The sequence below is a fragment of the Zea mays genome, chromosome 3, assembly GCF_902167145.1.
Source record: "Zea mays cultivar B73 chromosome 3, Zm-B73-REFERENCE-NAM-5.0, whole genome shotgun sequence".
Taxonomy (NCBI): Eukaryota; Viridiplantae; Streptophyta; class Magnoliopsida; order Poales; family Poaceae; genus Zea; species Zea mays.
In genome coordinates this window covers 34113747-34127597 of record NC_050098.1, presented here as the reverse complement: position 1 = coordinate 34127597, position 13851 = coordinate 34113747, and the positions used below count along the sequence as shown (strand labels likewise).

The 13851-nt window shown below is 45.6% G+C and overlaps 1 protein-coding gene and 1 long non-coding RNA gene across 2 annotated transcripts; both read right to left on the bottom strand.

Annotated features, from left to right (window-relative positions):
* Positions 1-2654: 2654 nt before the first annotated feature.
* On the bottom strand, positions 2655-9619 carry LOC109944806 (uncharacterized). The gene is made up of 3 exons (XR_002267972.3): positions 9244-9619; positions 7065-7143; positions 2655-2890 (listed from the first exon to the last, which is right to left on the bottom strand). It is a non-coding gene; the product is annotated as an uncharacterized lncRNA (long non-coding RNA).
* Positions 9620-10632: 1013 nt separating this feature from the next.
* On the bottom strand, positions 10633-11487 carry LOC100274880 (uncharacterized). Its single transcript, NM_001149140.1, is given in 1 exon segment — positions 10633-11487. A coding segment is annotated over 1 exon segment (642 nt). The 5' UTR covers positions 11380-11487; the 3' UTR covers positions 10633-10737.
* Positions 11488-13851: the final 2364 nt, after the last annotated feature.

The following is a 13851-nucleotide window of genomic DNA, read 5'->3' as shown; positions in this document are numbered from 1 at the left end:
CAAGCATTTTCGAATCAAGTCATCCTATGGCCGCCACTCAAAATAGTGGAGTCGTTACTAGGGAAACCGACATGGAAGAACACGAAGCCTGCTATTACGGGAAAATCAAAAATATAATCGAGATTACATTTGCTGGAAATAAGCCTTTAGCGCTAGTTTTCTTTGAGTGTAAATGGTGTGACCCGAAGTATTATAGGACCGAATTTGGGATGACACAGATCCAACCTGAAAAATTGCTTCAAGGACACGACACGTATATCCTTGCCCATCAAGCAGACCAAGTTTATTTCTCGACATATCCATGCAAAAAGTTGTCTAAATGGAGGGCTGTGTACAATGTAAATCACCGCGAATGCCTATACACTCCTGGTGAGGACGAATATCAAATTGGTCACCTTGAGCAGGTTGATGAGGTGTTTCAAGAAGAAGAGTTGCCAACTAGTTTTCATATTGATCCTGCACCGGCATTAGATTCACTAGTTGCAGACGTTAACGACTTAACTTTTCCCGAGAGACGGAGAAGACAACCTGTTAGGAGAAAAGTTACATGGCGACCTCTGCATAGAAGAGAACAAATAGATCCTGATTTTGATGATATTTAACAAGTAAAGTTGTTTTGTTATATCATTTGTTTATATTTTAAGTATTATGTCATTTTTGATGCACTAATGAATAATTTCTTATTTTTTATGCAAGATGCCGCCAAAAGCAAAGAAGTCAGTGAAGGGTTTGTTCAAGGGCCTGGGCCTTTTTCAAGGCAGTTCTTCGAGCAGCAGCAGACGTCGAGAGCTGTTGAGCGCGGTACATGGAGATGAGGTAACATATCTTGTACAAATAAATTTGTTTACATATTTACAAATAAATCTTGAGTTGTATGTACCAGGATGAGCAGCACACTGAGGAGCAGCACATTGAGGAGGAGCAGCACAATGAGGCTGAGCAGCACAATGAGGAGGTGGAGCACAATGAGGAGGTGGAGCACGTGACATGGGACCAGGCCGCACAGCATCACCAGCCATGGGACCAGTGGGACCACCAGAGAGAGCAGCAACAGGCGTGGGACCATTGGGGCCAACAGGGCGAACCGGCTAACAACCCGATGGATGATGGCTCGGGAGGCTCTTCAGCGACACACACACGTCGCTCAAGAAAAAGCCACTCAGTAAAGCCTCGTCACGCGATAGAGCGAGAGGCTGATAGGACTTTAATCATGCCACATGGAGATCGGTGAGTGTAATATATTAACTTATCTAATATAACTATTATGTGTATTGTTAATGTTCTTGTGTAATGCAGGAATTGGGAGGACCTGTCCTTTGACGGCAAGGGACACCACACTCAGGTTAACCTTACGTTGGGTTCTCTTTGCCGCCTTCACTACCCTGGTATAGTGAAGGTGTCAAACGGTGATACCGAGGATGAGGTGCTCGTCAGTACCTGGGATGAGTACAAGTTTAAAAAGGAACGAAACCACACTGACAGACAGGGACTTGTGCGTAATGACTTTTGGGTATGAATTCTTTATTATTTTTGTTATGTTTCTTAATATTGTAAATCTATGACTTATACCATTGTATTTGTATTCTTTATGTTGTAGCTTCGATATCGGTTGCCTGACGGAGAGGATTACATGGGGCACGCTGAACGTGTCTTGCAAAACAATGCAAAGAAGCTGGTGAAGGATGCCATATACTATGCGAGAATTCAGGCTACAAACATGTATTTTCAAAAGCATCCGGAAGAAGCAGGCCCCTTGAATAAAAAGGAAGGGTCCTCAAAGATATATTTGACTGAGGATCAATATCGTGAGGTTAGTATTCAATTTGTTTTACCCTTTATATTTATTGTTGTGATTGATATAATATGTAACATTGTGTGTGTGCAGGTGATGGTTCCATGGATGGCGCCCATGCCTGATGCGTACTATGCTTGGTGTCGATATTGGGCTTCCGAAGGCTTCCAGAAAGCGTCAGCGCATCACAGACAATGTCGAGGAACCAATCCTAACCACAAGTTTGGCGGTGACGACATGATACGAAAAGCTAAAAGAATGGTAAGTTTGATCTTTCTATGTCGATCAACAAATAATACGATTGCTTATGAATGTTTTTTGTTTATACAGGAAGCTACGAGTGGCCAAAAGCCTAGTGACATTGAGGTCTACCAGGAGGGCCACAAAGGACCAGACCCGAACAACCCTGACCAGCTCTGCAGCCAGACAGCCACGGATCGCTTGGTGAGTTTTGGCTCAAAAGTTCAAACGTTCAAAGTATATAAATTCCTGCATTTGTAAGGTTGTGAATGATGTATAGGCGGCATATGGGGAGGAGATGGTTCGTCGCCATGGCCCTGACTTCGACTGGCGCCATGAACCGGTGGATCCCTCGGTGGTGTACGCAAGTGGTGGTGGCAAAGCGCATGGACAGTAAGCTCTAACTTATGAAATTATATGGTTGACACTAAATTGATTATACAGTAATCACATTTTTTGAATAACTTATAGATACGCACTCTTCGACGGATTTATTGACTCGTCGTCGGTGAGATCTCAGAGGACGGGTTCATCTTCCCGTAGCTCATGCTCCCGTCGACCGAACGAGCAGGAGTTGGAGATTATGAGGATGCGTGAAGAGATGAGACAACAACGCGAATTTATGGAGGCTTGCAATGCACATAACCAAGCGATGTATCAAGTGAGTACAGATAATCCAAACTCTAAATTGTTATATTTCAATACAACATCTTCGGTAGTAACACATATGTGTTTAACAGTTAATGCAGCAACAGGGCATGACATCAAATTTTCCACCGCCACCACAATGGAGCCAATTTGCAAACACACCAGTTCCACCACCACAGTTCACCACCCCTCCGACACATATACCTGCACCTGGAGATAGGGTACGTTTGATAACTCTCCATTAATTTATATACTTGTATACTTTTTTTGATATCTGCATTTAACGTGATGATATTTGCTAACTTGCATAGGTTACACCCGAAGCGGGTGGTAGTGGGTCTGATCCCGCAGCAGGCACTGGATTTGTTGACTCGCTCTTCGCGTTCCCTCCTCCTGGTGGTGGTGGCGGCAGCGGTCAAAGCTCTAACCACCCAAGTGGTGGTTATCTCTAAACACTTGAACATGTTTCTTAACTCGTTGACTCTTGGTCGTACTTGAACATATGTCGTACTTATATTTCAATACTATGTCGTACTCGTTGACTCGATGTGGTGGTTGAACTTATATTTGAAATGTTGGTGGATGTTATGTTTGTAATGCGTGATTTTATTATGAAAGCATGTGTTTGTAATGTGGCTGTTATCTGTGATTTATGTTATGTGTGATATATGTTATGTGTGCAGAAATAGTCACCTAATTTAGTGCTGTTTTTGTAGCAGTATAGGGTAATTCTCGTCGGCCTAGTTAATTCCCGTCGGCTATGGTCGAACCGACGGGAATTAACTAATAACGCACGTCGGCCCAGTTAATTCCCGTCGGCCACGTAGGGCCGACGGGAATTAATTAATAACTCCTGTCGACCTGGGGAACCGACGGGAATTAATTAATGACTCCCGTCGGCCAAGGGAACCGACGGGAGTTAGCTTTAATTCCCGTCGGCTACTTAGTGGCCGACGGGAATTAATAATTCCCGTTAGCCGTCGACGGGGATAAACTTATCCCCGACAAGGGACGCCTGGCGGCTGAAAACCGACGGGAATAAGCCCTAAACCGACGGGAATAAGTAATTCCCGTCGGTTTAGGCTTATTCCCGTCGGTTTCTGGCTGACGGGAATTAAGTGAATTCCTGTAGTGATTGGGATGATAAGGTTATTAGTTTTGTGGACAAAGGAGTGGAAGTTCAGTTGGTGGGCAATACTGCTCAGCAGCAGGTTGTGGAGGAAATTTCTACTCTACAGGTGGAGAAATGGCCGCGAGGGAATGATATCTGGGTGTTTGCATTGTTAGAGGAGGTGATTGAGGAGAACAGCAATGAGATCCATCTAGAATTGCAGGTGTTATTGGGGGAATTCAGTGACATTTTTGTTACACCAACTGAACTGCCTCCATCTCGACCATTTGACCATCATATTCGTTTGCTCCCTGGGTCCATCCCGGTGAATGCTCGACCCTACAAATATTCTCCTCATCATAAGACGGAGATTGAGAAGCAAGTGGATGCGTTGTTGAAATATGGTTTGATCACCCCCAGTGTGAGCCCATTTGCTTCTCCGGTCCTTTTAGTGCAAAAGAAGGATGGTACGTGGCGGTTCTGTGTGGATTACCGTAAGCTCAATGATATGACCATCAAGAATCGGTTTCCGATGCCGGTGGTCGAGGAGATTTTGGATGAGCTTGCTGGCACTAAATTATTTTCCAGTCTGGACATGACTTCGGGGTATCATTAGGTGCGTATAGGCGCCTTCGAGGAGTTTAAGACTGCGTTTAAAACTCACCAGGGTCACTACTAGTTTCGAGTCATGCCTTTCGGACTTACTAACGCTCCAGCTACATTCCAGTGTGCGATGAACTTGGTGCTAGCTCCTTTCCTTTGGAAATTTGTTATGGTCTTTATTGATGATATATTGATTTATAGTCCCACTTGGCACTCTCATTTGGAGCATCTGAGGTTGGTATTTGCTGCTTTAAGGGACCACAAGTTCTATCTCAAAGAGAGGAATGTGTCTTTGGTAAAAAGGAGCTGATTTATTTGGCCATATTATATCTAGTGAGGGTGTGGCTACTGACCCTCAGAAAACCGAAGCTATGCGCAAGTGGCCGACACCACTGAATGTCACTGATTTGCGAGGTTTTCTTGGGTTGACCGGGTACTACAGGCGCTTTGTGCAAGGGTACGGGATAATTGCTCGGCCACTAACGAAGTTACTGCAGAAAGGGGCCTTCAAGTGGACACCAGAAGCTGAAGTTTCTTTTCAGCGTCTAAAGCAGGCCATGGTTTCCACGCCAGTATTGGCATTACCTGATTTTAACATACCCTTTGCTATTGAAACTGACACGCCTGTGATGACGGGGTAGGAGTGGTGTTGATGCAGCAGGGTAGACCTATCGCTTTCTTGAGTAAGGCGTTGGGAGTTACCAATCAGAAGCTTTCGATCTATGAGAAGGAGTTCATCGCCCTGATATGGCTGTGGATCGTTGGCGTCATTATCTCCAACGAAGAAAGTTTGAAATCCGGACGGATCACAAGGCTCTCAGTTTCTTGGGCAGTCAGGAGCTTCATTCGGAGTTGCAACGTAAGGCCATGGAAAAGCTTATGGGGATGCAGTTTAAAGTAATCTACAAGCAGGGCAAAGAGAACAAAGTCGCTGATGCTCTTTCTCGGGTGGGCTGTGTGATGGCGTTGACAGCAGTCAGTGAAGTTCAACCTCGCTGGATTCAAGAAGTTACCAATTCTTATGTGACTGATTCTGATGCGCAGTCACTGTTGGCTCGGTTGTGTGTCCACAGCTCGGATGAGTATGGCTACTCTCTTTCTCAGGGAGTCATCAGGAAGGGCAGTTTGATTTGGGTTGGCCAAAATTCAGCTCTCCGGACGAAGTTGGTGGCAACATTGCATGACAGTGCCACGGGTGGTCACTCGGGGGTGCACGCCACTTATCATCGATTGAAGAAATTGGTTTTTTGGAAGGGCATGAATACTGATGTGGAAGATTTTGTCAAACAGTGTCAAATTTGTCAAAAGGCCAAAGGAGAGAGAGTTCACCCAACTAGTTTATTGCAACCGCTTCCGGTTCCTCAAGGCGCCTGGCAGGATATTGCAATGGATTTCATCGAAAAACTGCCCAAGTCCAGTGGCTATGATACAATCTTGGATGTGGTGGACTGTTTCTCGAAGTACGCCCATTTTATTGCTCTGAAACACCCTTTCACTGCAGCACAAGTGGCTCAGGTTGTTTTGGATCAGGTGGTCCGCTTGCATAGTCTTCCGAGATCTATTGTTAGTGACAGGGATAAGATCTTTACGAACATATTCTGGAGTCAATTATTCAAGCTGTTGGGCACTAAGCTGAACCTGAGCACAACATATCACCCACAGACTGACGGCCAGAGTGAGCGGGTTAACCAATGTGTGGAGATGTACCTGAGGTGTGCAGTCCATGCTCAACCTTCTAAATGGAAGAATTGGTTGCCTCTGGCAGAATTTTGGTACAATACCACATACCACACTTCACTGGCTTGTTCTCCTTTCAAAGTGTTGTACGGTTATGACCCTCCGTTTGCAGCAGCACCTCATATCCCATCTGATGCTATCGTTGATGTGGCACAGCTGTTAGAGGAAAGGGCTCAGTTCACCTTAATGTTGCGGGAGCAGCTTGCCGCAGCCGAGAACCGCAATAAGCTAAAGGCAGACCGGCTCCGGACCGAACGTCAGTTTAACGTCAGTGACATGGTTTTGCTCAAACTCCAACCGTATACCCAGCACACTGTGGTCAGTCGGTCATGTCCTAAACTTGCCTTCAAGTTCTTCGGCCCTTACAAGATATTGGAGCGTGTGGGTGCAGTGGCTTATCGTTTGGAGTTGCCGATTGGTGCTCAGGTGCACCCGGTATTCCATGTGTCACAACTGAAACCATATATTCTAGACTACACTCTTGTCTTTGCTACTCTTCCTACTTCCTCTGATCTGAGTGGTCACAATGTCCATCCTTTGGAGATACTAAATCGCAGATTGATCAAAAAAGGGAATCGGGCTGTGCCACAGGTGCTGATCAGGTGGTGTCATGTTCCAGCGGAGCAACAACCTGGGAAGATTACTATGTTCTGCGCCAGCGCTATCCGGATGCTCTTGCTTGGGGCCAAGCAAGCGTTGCAGGGGGGCAGATGTCACGCCAGCGGGTGTCATAATGCAGAATACAAAGAACAAGGGAGTGGAGCCAGAAGCTGAAGTTTGAAGCGAAGGTTGCCGAAGGGTGTGTGCGCCATTCTGGGTTGTTTTTGGGTGAGTGCGTGAGTGGCATTGTGGGCTGGCCCATGTAAGGAGTGATATATGGTTGTTTGAGACTTGAGGAAGGGTTAAGAAAATAATAGAGAAGAAAAATACTACCTGAGACATCCGTGTATCTGTTCCCTTGGCGGCGATTCCTGGTGCTCACATCGCGGCGATCTTCGTCGACGGCCACGGGCTGTGACACAAGCAAACCAAGTGAGCCTGGTGTGTTTTGGTTGAAGAATGAAGGGGAATAGAGTGACTCAATTCTTGTTTTCTAATAAATGTTTGGTTTCTAAGGAGAGAGTGAAATAACTCTAGAATCTATATATGGTAAATATTTGAAATGCTCTCACTCCACCAAAACAATTGGATGTGAGCGCTCTCGTGGATGTGAGCACTCACCTTCCTTTTCTCCCCTCCATACTTGTATGGCTCTCCAACGAAACAATAAACAGAGTAACTCCGCTCTATTCTAGTCTTCGATTAAACAAAAAAAATAGAGCAGTTTAGTTCTAATCACCAAACACAAGATAGAATGGCTCCATTCTTAGAAACTTGAATGAAACCGCTCTATTCTAATTGGCTTTCCAACCAAACACACCTAAGGATAGAGCTGCATTTTTCATACTTAGTGATGACAGTATTTTTCATTCGCCCGGAGTCGTCTGAGTGTGTAAGAACTCAAACTTGAGCTATGATCTTTCCAATCTCCCATTAATTTGCATTTGCTGATAAGCGTTTTTTGTGCTCACTGCTCAAGAAAAGCACTGATCGTTACGTCAAGCCACTCCGCGGTCGTCAAGTAAAGCATGCCAGGCTTTTTTTTTCAGCTGAGAGAGATGCCTACGAATCCGATACTAGCACGCACACCGGGAACCAGATGCACATCTAAAGACGACAGTTTTATACGGGCTCATCGTGTAGCTGGTCGAGTGGTCGATCTCCAATTCCAAAGGTACGGTGTCCCTACCGCTGGTTACTGTTCTCCGTGTACCGTTTTAACGACGTTGCTACTAATAAAGTACCTTTTTGAATAGCTTTTTGAATAGGCTATCTGATATTCAGTAGGCAAGGCAAAGGAATTAACCTATTTGGTAGGGCACGAATATCCCGACTATCTAGGTCCTAGTCATCTCTAACTCGAATTTGTTTTTACCATTAGGCTATGTCAGCTAATAAATTGTTAGCGGGTTGAGCATGCTAATGAACTAATTATTAGTTGTGAGTTAGCTGATAATTAGTTGGGATATTAGCTAGCGGGTGCTTAGAACCTCTACAACTAATTTTAGCAGTTAAGAGTATCTCGAATAGTTATATAAACTTAGCATCATAAATTATAGATCTAGTAAGTTGCTAAAAACACTTTAAGGAATAAAAAAGTTATTTATGCTCTAACCATTCTCTATTTATCGGTTGCTAATTTTTTAAGTTGTCTGTAAAAAGTAAGTGTGTCTATTTTTAATTGAACCGGCGACAGAAATCAATATCAACAATATTCCTCCTGACATCTTGGGAGGTTAGAGTTGTCAATGGAAGACCAGACGATCGCGTCGATGGCTTGAAGGCCGCACGGGAGGATGGCGCCTCGGTACAAGAGGTTGTCTCGTGATGACACCGTCAACACATATGAACGTTGGAGATGGATTTGGGTCGATGGGGCAGTGTGGCACGGCGCGAAACAGTGGTTGTGGTATGCTTTTCACATTGGACTCATCACCAACGTTGATTTAGGGAGTCCAACGAGGTTGATAAATATAAAGATAAAACTGGGTTTTGTATGGAGTTTTGTAAATTTAGGGATCTGCTTCAAATAACTGTTGGAGAAAAGTCCTTCTCGAAAATTTCTTAGGGCTTGTCGTTTTGCTCTCAATTCATGTGAATTGGTTGTGTTTAAATCTCAAACAAATTAAAAAAAATTTATATTTTTCCCAATCTCATCTAATCCACATGTGATTGGAATAATCGAACAATGAATTAAATGGATTGGTGTGAATTGAAGGGATTAATATTTTTTTTTGACTGGCTATAGATTGAAACCACTTAATCCTCTCTAATCCATATAAATCGAGATAAAACCGAACATGCCCTTATATGTTTTTATTATAACTATCCTTTGGAACTAAAAAATAGTAATACGTAGCTAGTAAAGTCCGAGTCAGGTACTAGCAACATTGCACGTTCAGGTTGAGTCGTTCAGGCAGCTCTGTACCTTTCCAGCTCCGAATATTGATTCTATTTTTGGTACAAATAAAATAATCAATCGACTACAAAGTGAAATTAAAAGCGACCATACCTGACCTAGTGACCTTGGCTTTGGAAACCTGCGACGGAGCCGGCTGTGTAGTACACGGCCTTCCCTGCCGCACCGAGGAACTGCCGACCGCGCAAGCTGTGCGTCAGGCGTGCAGCCGGCCTGCCGTGTTGCCGCCGGCCGCGCACCACGCTCAGATGTGTATGTGTGCCTGTGGTCCTTGATCCTTCTGCGCGCCGTTGGTCCTGCTGCACGCGAAATCAATGGCGATGGGGAAGCGGTAGGGGGAGGCAGAGGAGGACGGCGATGCTGTTGGCTCGGATGGTGGTGGCTCGCCGGCCGGCTGAGATGAACGGATGGATATAGCTGAGCGTAGTGCTCTAGATTAGCCGATGATGTGGACCGCTGTCATGTGGGATGGAATAACTACAAAGGGGCTGCCTCAGTAAACCGTACACGTGTCCCAAATTAAAATTCGTTTTAGATAACCGATGGACTCATATAATACTTCAGGTATGTATTCTATATATACATATATATATATATATATATCTAAATTCATAACCATTTATTTGAATATAGACATAGAAATATAAAATTAATACGAATACTATTTTGGAAAGGAGAGAATATTTGAATAGCTATATCTAATAAAATTACATCCTCTTTAGAGCATCTCCAACAATGTCTCAAACTAATGCCTCAAATCGAAATATAGGGCTCTACACAGGAAAAATCACTCCAACGGTGCCTCAATTCAACAAATTTTGTCAAAAAATATAGGGCACTCTCTCAAGTGCCTCAAATATACTACACCGTAGTGGGCTGCCCTATAATCTAGATTTGGGGCTTTACTGTTGGAGCGGAGTGTTTTGTTGGTACCCTAAATTCTATAAAATTTACTTATTTTTAAATTATAAGGCATTTTTATAGGTCACGTTGTTGGAGATGCTCTTAGTGAGAAAGGGTTGCATGTTATGAAACTAGTTTCCATGAGAAATCTAACAGCTAGTTTTGTGCTTGTCAACCAAAAAATCTTGAATATTTGTGGTCAAGGTTAAAAAAATATATGTATCTGACTTAAAGACAAAATTAGATGGGCTGGTGAACTATGTGGAATTTGAGGGGAGGTCGGGAAGCTAGAAAGTACTGTACTACATTGCGTTGTAGTAGTTTGAACAGGCCTCTGAAGTCATGAGACCACCAAGCTGAGGGAACCGGCAACCGGTCGGCTCAACGCTCTGTTTTGGTCATCATCCATGACAAGAACTGGCCAACAAACTTGATCACGCTAGCTAGATTGTGGGGGTCCAAGCCAACCACCCTACTTAACTAAATCATTATTATTTTTTTTCGACTAATTGTTAGTGATACAACAAAGACCTCCAAACTCAATACATCGGTCAAACAAGCACAAAATTCGATCAAATCTGTATTTAAAACTTCCATATAAGTATAGTAGCATAGACATTTTGTTTCAGACGATCCTAATAATGGAGCAACAATATCAAGTGCTTGACTGCAGCTGCAGAGGGCTCAGAGGCTGCATGCCGTGTCGATGTGGTGCCACCTAGACCACCCGCCGAAGTAGCTGTTCCAGACGCCTTCGGCGAGCCGATCCACGCGCATCGCCGTGAGCTCCTCCTCCAGCGCGGCGCCGCGCCGCTGGGCGTGACCGGCGCCGACGAAGCCCGCCGTGCAGGGCGCCAGCGTGCCGGCGAACACGACCTCCTCGCCGTCCTCGTCCACGCCTCGCCTCGCGGACCTGCGGATGAAGCATCCCACCTGGACGCTGCCGAGCCTGTCGCCGTACGCGCTGGTGTTGGCCTCGCCGATCACCTGTAGCAGCCCGGCCTCGGCCTTTCCCTCGCCGTCCACGACCACGGCCTCTACAGCCTCCTTGGCCGCGCTCCGCTCCACGGCGGCGAACAGGCACGCTGCCGTGCAGCAGAGGGAGGTGGAGGCCACGAGTGGCAGGAAGAAGGCCGCGGCTCGCGGGAACGCCGCGGCGGCGCAGACGAGCGCGGCCACGGCGGCTGCCGTCGTCGACGAAGAGCCGGACGCGCCGGCGAGGGAGCGGCGGCACGCCCGCAGCTGCAGCTCAACGGCGCGGAGCTTGTCGTGGAGCACTCCGCGCAGAGCGTGGCAGCTGGCGGCGGCGAGTCTGGGAGCAGCCATGGCTGTGCTGCTGTGTGCTGTGCCTGTGCTTGATAGGAGAGTTTGCGAGCGAACTGATGGTGCGGCGAATTAAGCTAGCCGTGGGCGCATGGTTGGCCTATGGACGATGGAGAAGAACATATTCTCGTGGTGCACACTAATGTGACATGTCGGCTCGTGCATGGCGTAATCGCCTAGCTTTTGCGAATGGAGGACGGGGACGGGGGTTGGGGTTGGGCGACCGGCAAAGAATCTTGTGACTTGTGCAGTTGTGCTCGTGTGTCATAGCACAACACAATTGCTTTTTACTCCGTGCTATTATTTATTATTATTCAATGTTATCATTTATTACTGAATGATAGGAGTGCAACTGCAAGTGAAGTTAAGCTATGAACCGCACTTAGACCATCTCCAAGACTAGGACCTAAAATAGGAGGGGAAAATTACTTATGTGTCATCAAAATTTATACTCATTCCTTGTGTGTTATTGACCGGCATATATGGAATTTTTTGTATGCGTATGACATGTGGGACTAGTGACATACAAGGGACGAGTATAATTTTCGATGACACACAACAAATTGGCCCAAATAGGAGACACATACAACCGTTTGAGTCTAAGATCCAAAAATCCATATACGATTACTCCAACAGTTAAATCAATCCAGCGAGCGTATCACGAGGACAGTTGCATTCACGCGTGTACAGCGAGTTCCGCCGCCGCCATCGCCATTTACTTCCAAACACAGTTCATCGGAGGACGATTCCGCTGCTGCATCTCTACATCGACAACCCGGAAGCATCAAGCATGCTAGCAGGTCACATCCCGATGGCGATGGTGACGCCGACGCCGGCCGGTATCAGCATCACCCCGCATTCCACCAGGAGGGGGCAGCAGCCAAGCAACAACCACTACCGGAATCGAGCGTTTTGCCGAGTACCTAAAGCACTCAGCAAAGCCTGAAAAACACTGGGCAAAGTCTTTGCCGAGTGTGACACTCGACAAAGAGATCTCGGCGAACAGTACATCGGCAACGGCTTCTTTGCCGAGTGCTTTTTATCGGGCACTCGGCAAAGTCTTTGCCGAGTGCCACTCGGTACTCGGCAATGAAAAGCGGCCGTCACGGCGCCTGGTAACGGAGACGGCGCCTTTGCCGAGTGTTCTAGGTGACACTCGGCAAAGAAATTAGCTTTGCCGAGTGTCACCTAATACACTCGGCAAAGAGATTACCTCTTTGCCGAGTGTCTACCAGCCTACACTCGGAAAAGGGTCTACCAGCGGGACCCTTTGTCAGCTTCTTTGCCGAGTGTCAGGGCCACAACACTCGGCATAGAAGCTTTACCGGTGCCTAGGTGTTGCTTCTCTGCCGAGTGTTACACTCAGCAAAGTGACCAGTATACAACTTTTTTAATTTGTTTTGCTATTCCATCCAAACAAACAAAAGATATCACATATACATCACAGATATCACATAATCATCACAGATATAACATATACATCACATATCTCACAAACACCATAAATCAAACAAGTTCTCGCAACATTACCAACATGTTCGGACACAAACATAAGTATCCAACACTCAAGAACATAAGTCTCAAGTATCTCACAAAGCAATACCAACATATAAGAACATAAGTCTCAAGAACAACAACACTAAGAAAGATAATATCTCATCGAGGTGGGCGGTTGGACTGGTGCGGCGATGGGCTGGATGATCCATGAGGGTTATTGGATGTCGCCCCAGATTGTCCCTGCACAGAGAAGAGATTGCATGTGTTATACCAGATGCATTACCAACATCTAACTAGAATTTTGATACTCACATGAGTATGGAACAGAGCAGGGTCAACTGTAGGGAACAATGGAGGTGGAGGAGCGAAACCCTGTGCGGCGCCAAGGCTCTGCATGTACTGGAACATCTCCGCCATCCTCTGCTGATCTGCCAGGCGGGCCTCCCGCTCCACCATCATCCTCGCCTCCATCTCCTGACGTTCCCTCATCTCTGTTTCTAGCTAGGTCTGTAATATTCCAAGCCAATGTTATAGTAACTCAAAGAGAAGGTATATAACTCTAAACCGAGTTACAGAAGCACTAACCTCGAGTTGTTGTATGCGATGATGTGAGCTGTCCTGCCGAGGTCGTATGGCTGGACTTTGTTTGTGTTTTATACAATTTTTAAACAACATGATGGCAAGTCCATGGTCATGTTTAGCGAGCATGGTGCTCGAAAATTCCGGTCTGCTCCTGAAATCGGTCGTAACTTGTGTTAACTAAAACATATATCATTTTTGCATTCACGGTTTTCCATTTTCTGAGTGACTTGCAGTTCAAATCTAAATTATCCGAAGAAATTTAATTAAACGAACTAAATCGAATAGTTATAGCAAACACTTTTATAATTATGCCAAAATGGAACATTTAAATCTATATAGTGTTGGAACATACCACAAAAAGTTTGGTTAGGAAAAGGAAAAAAATAAAATATACTT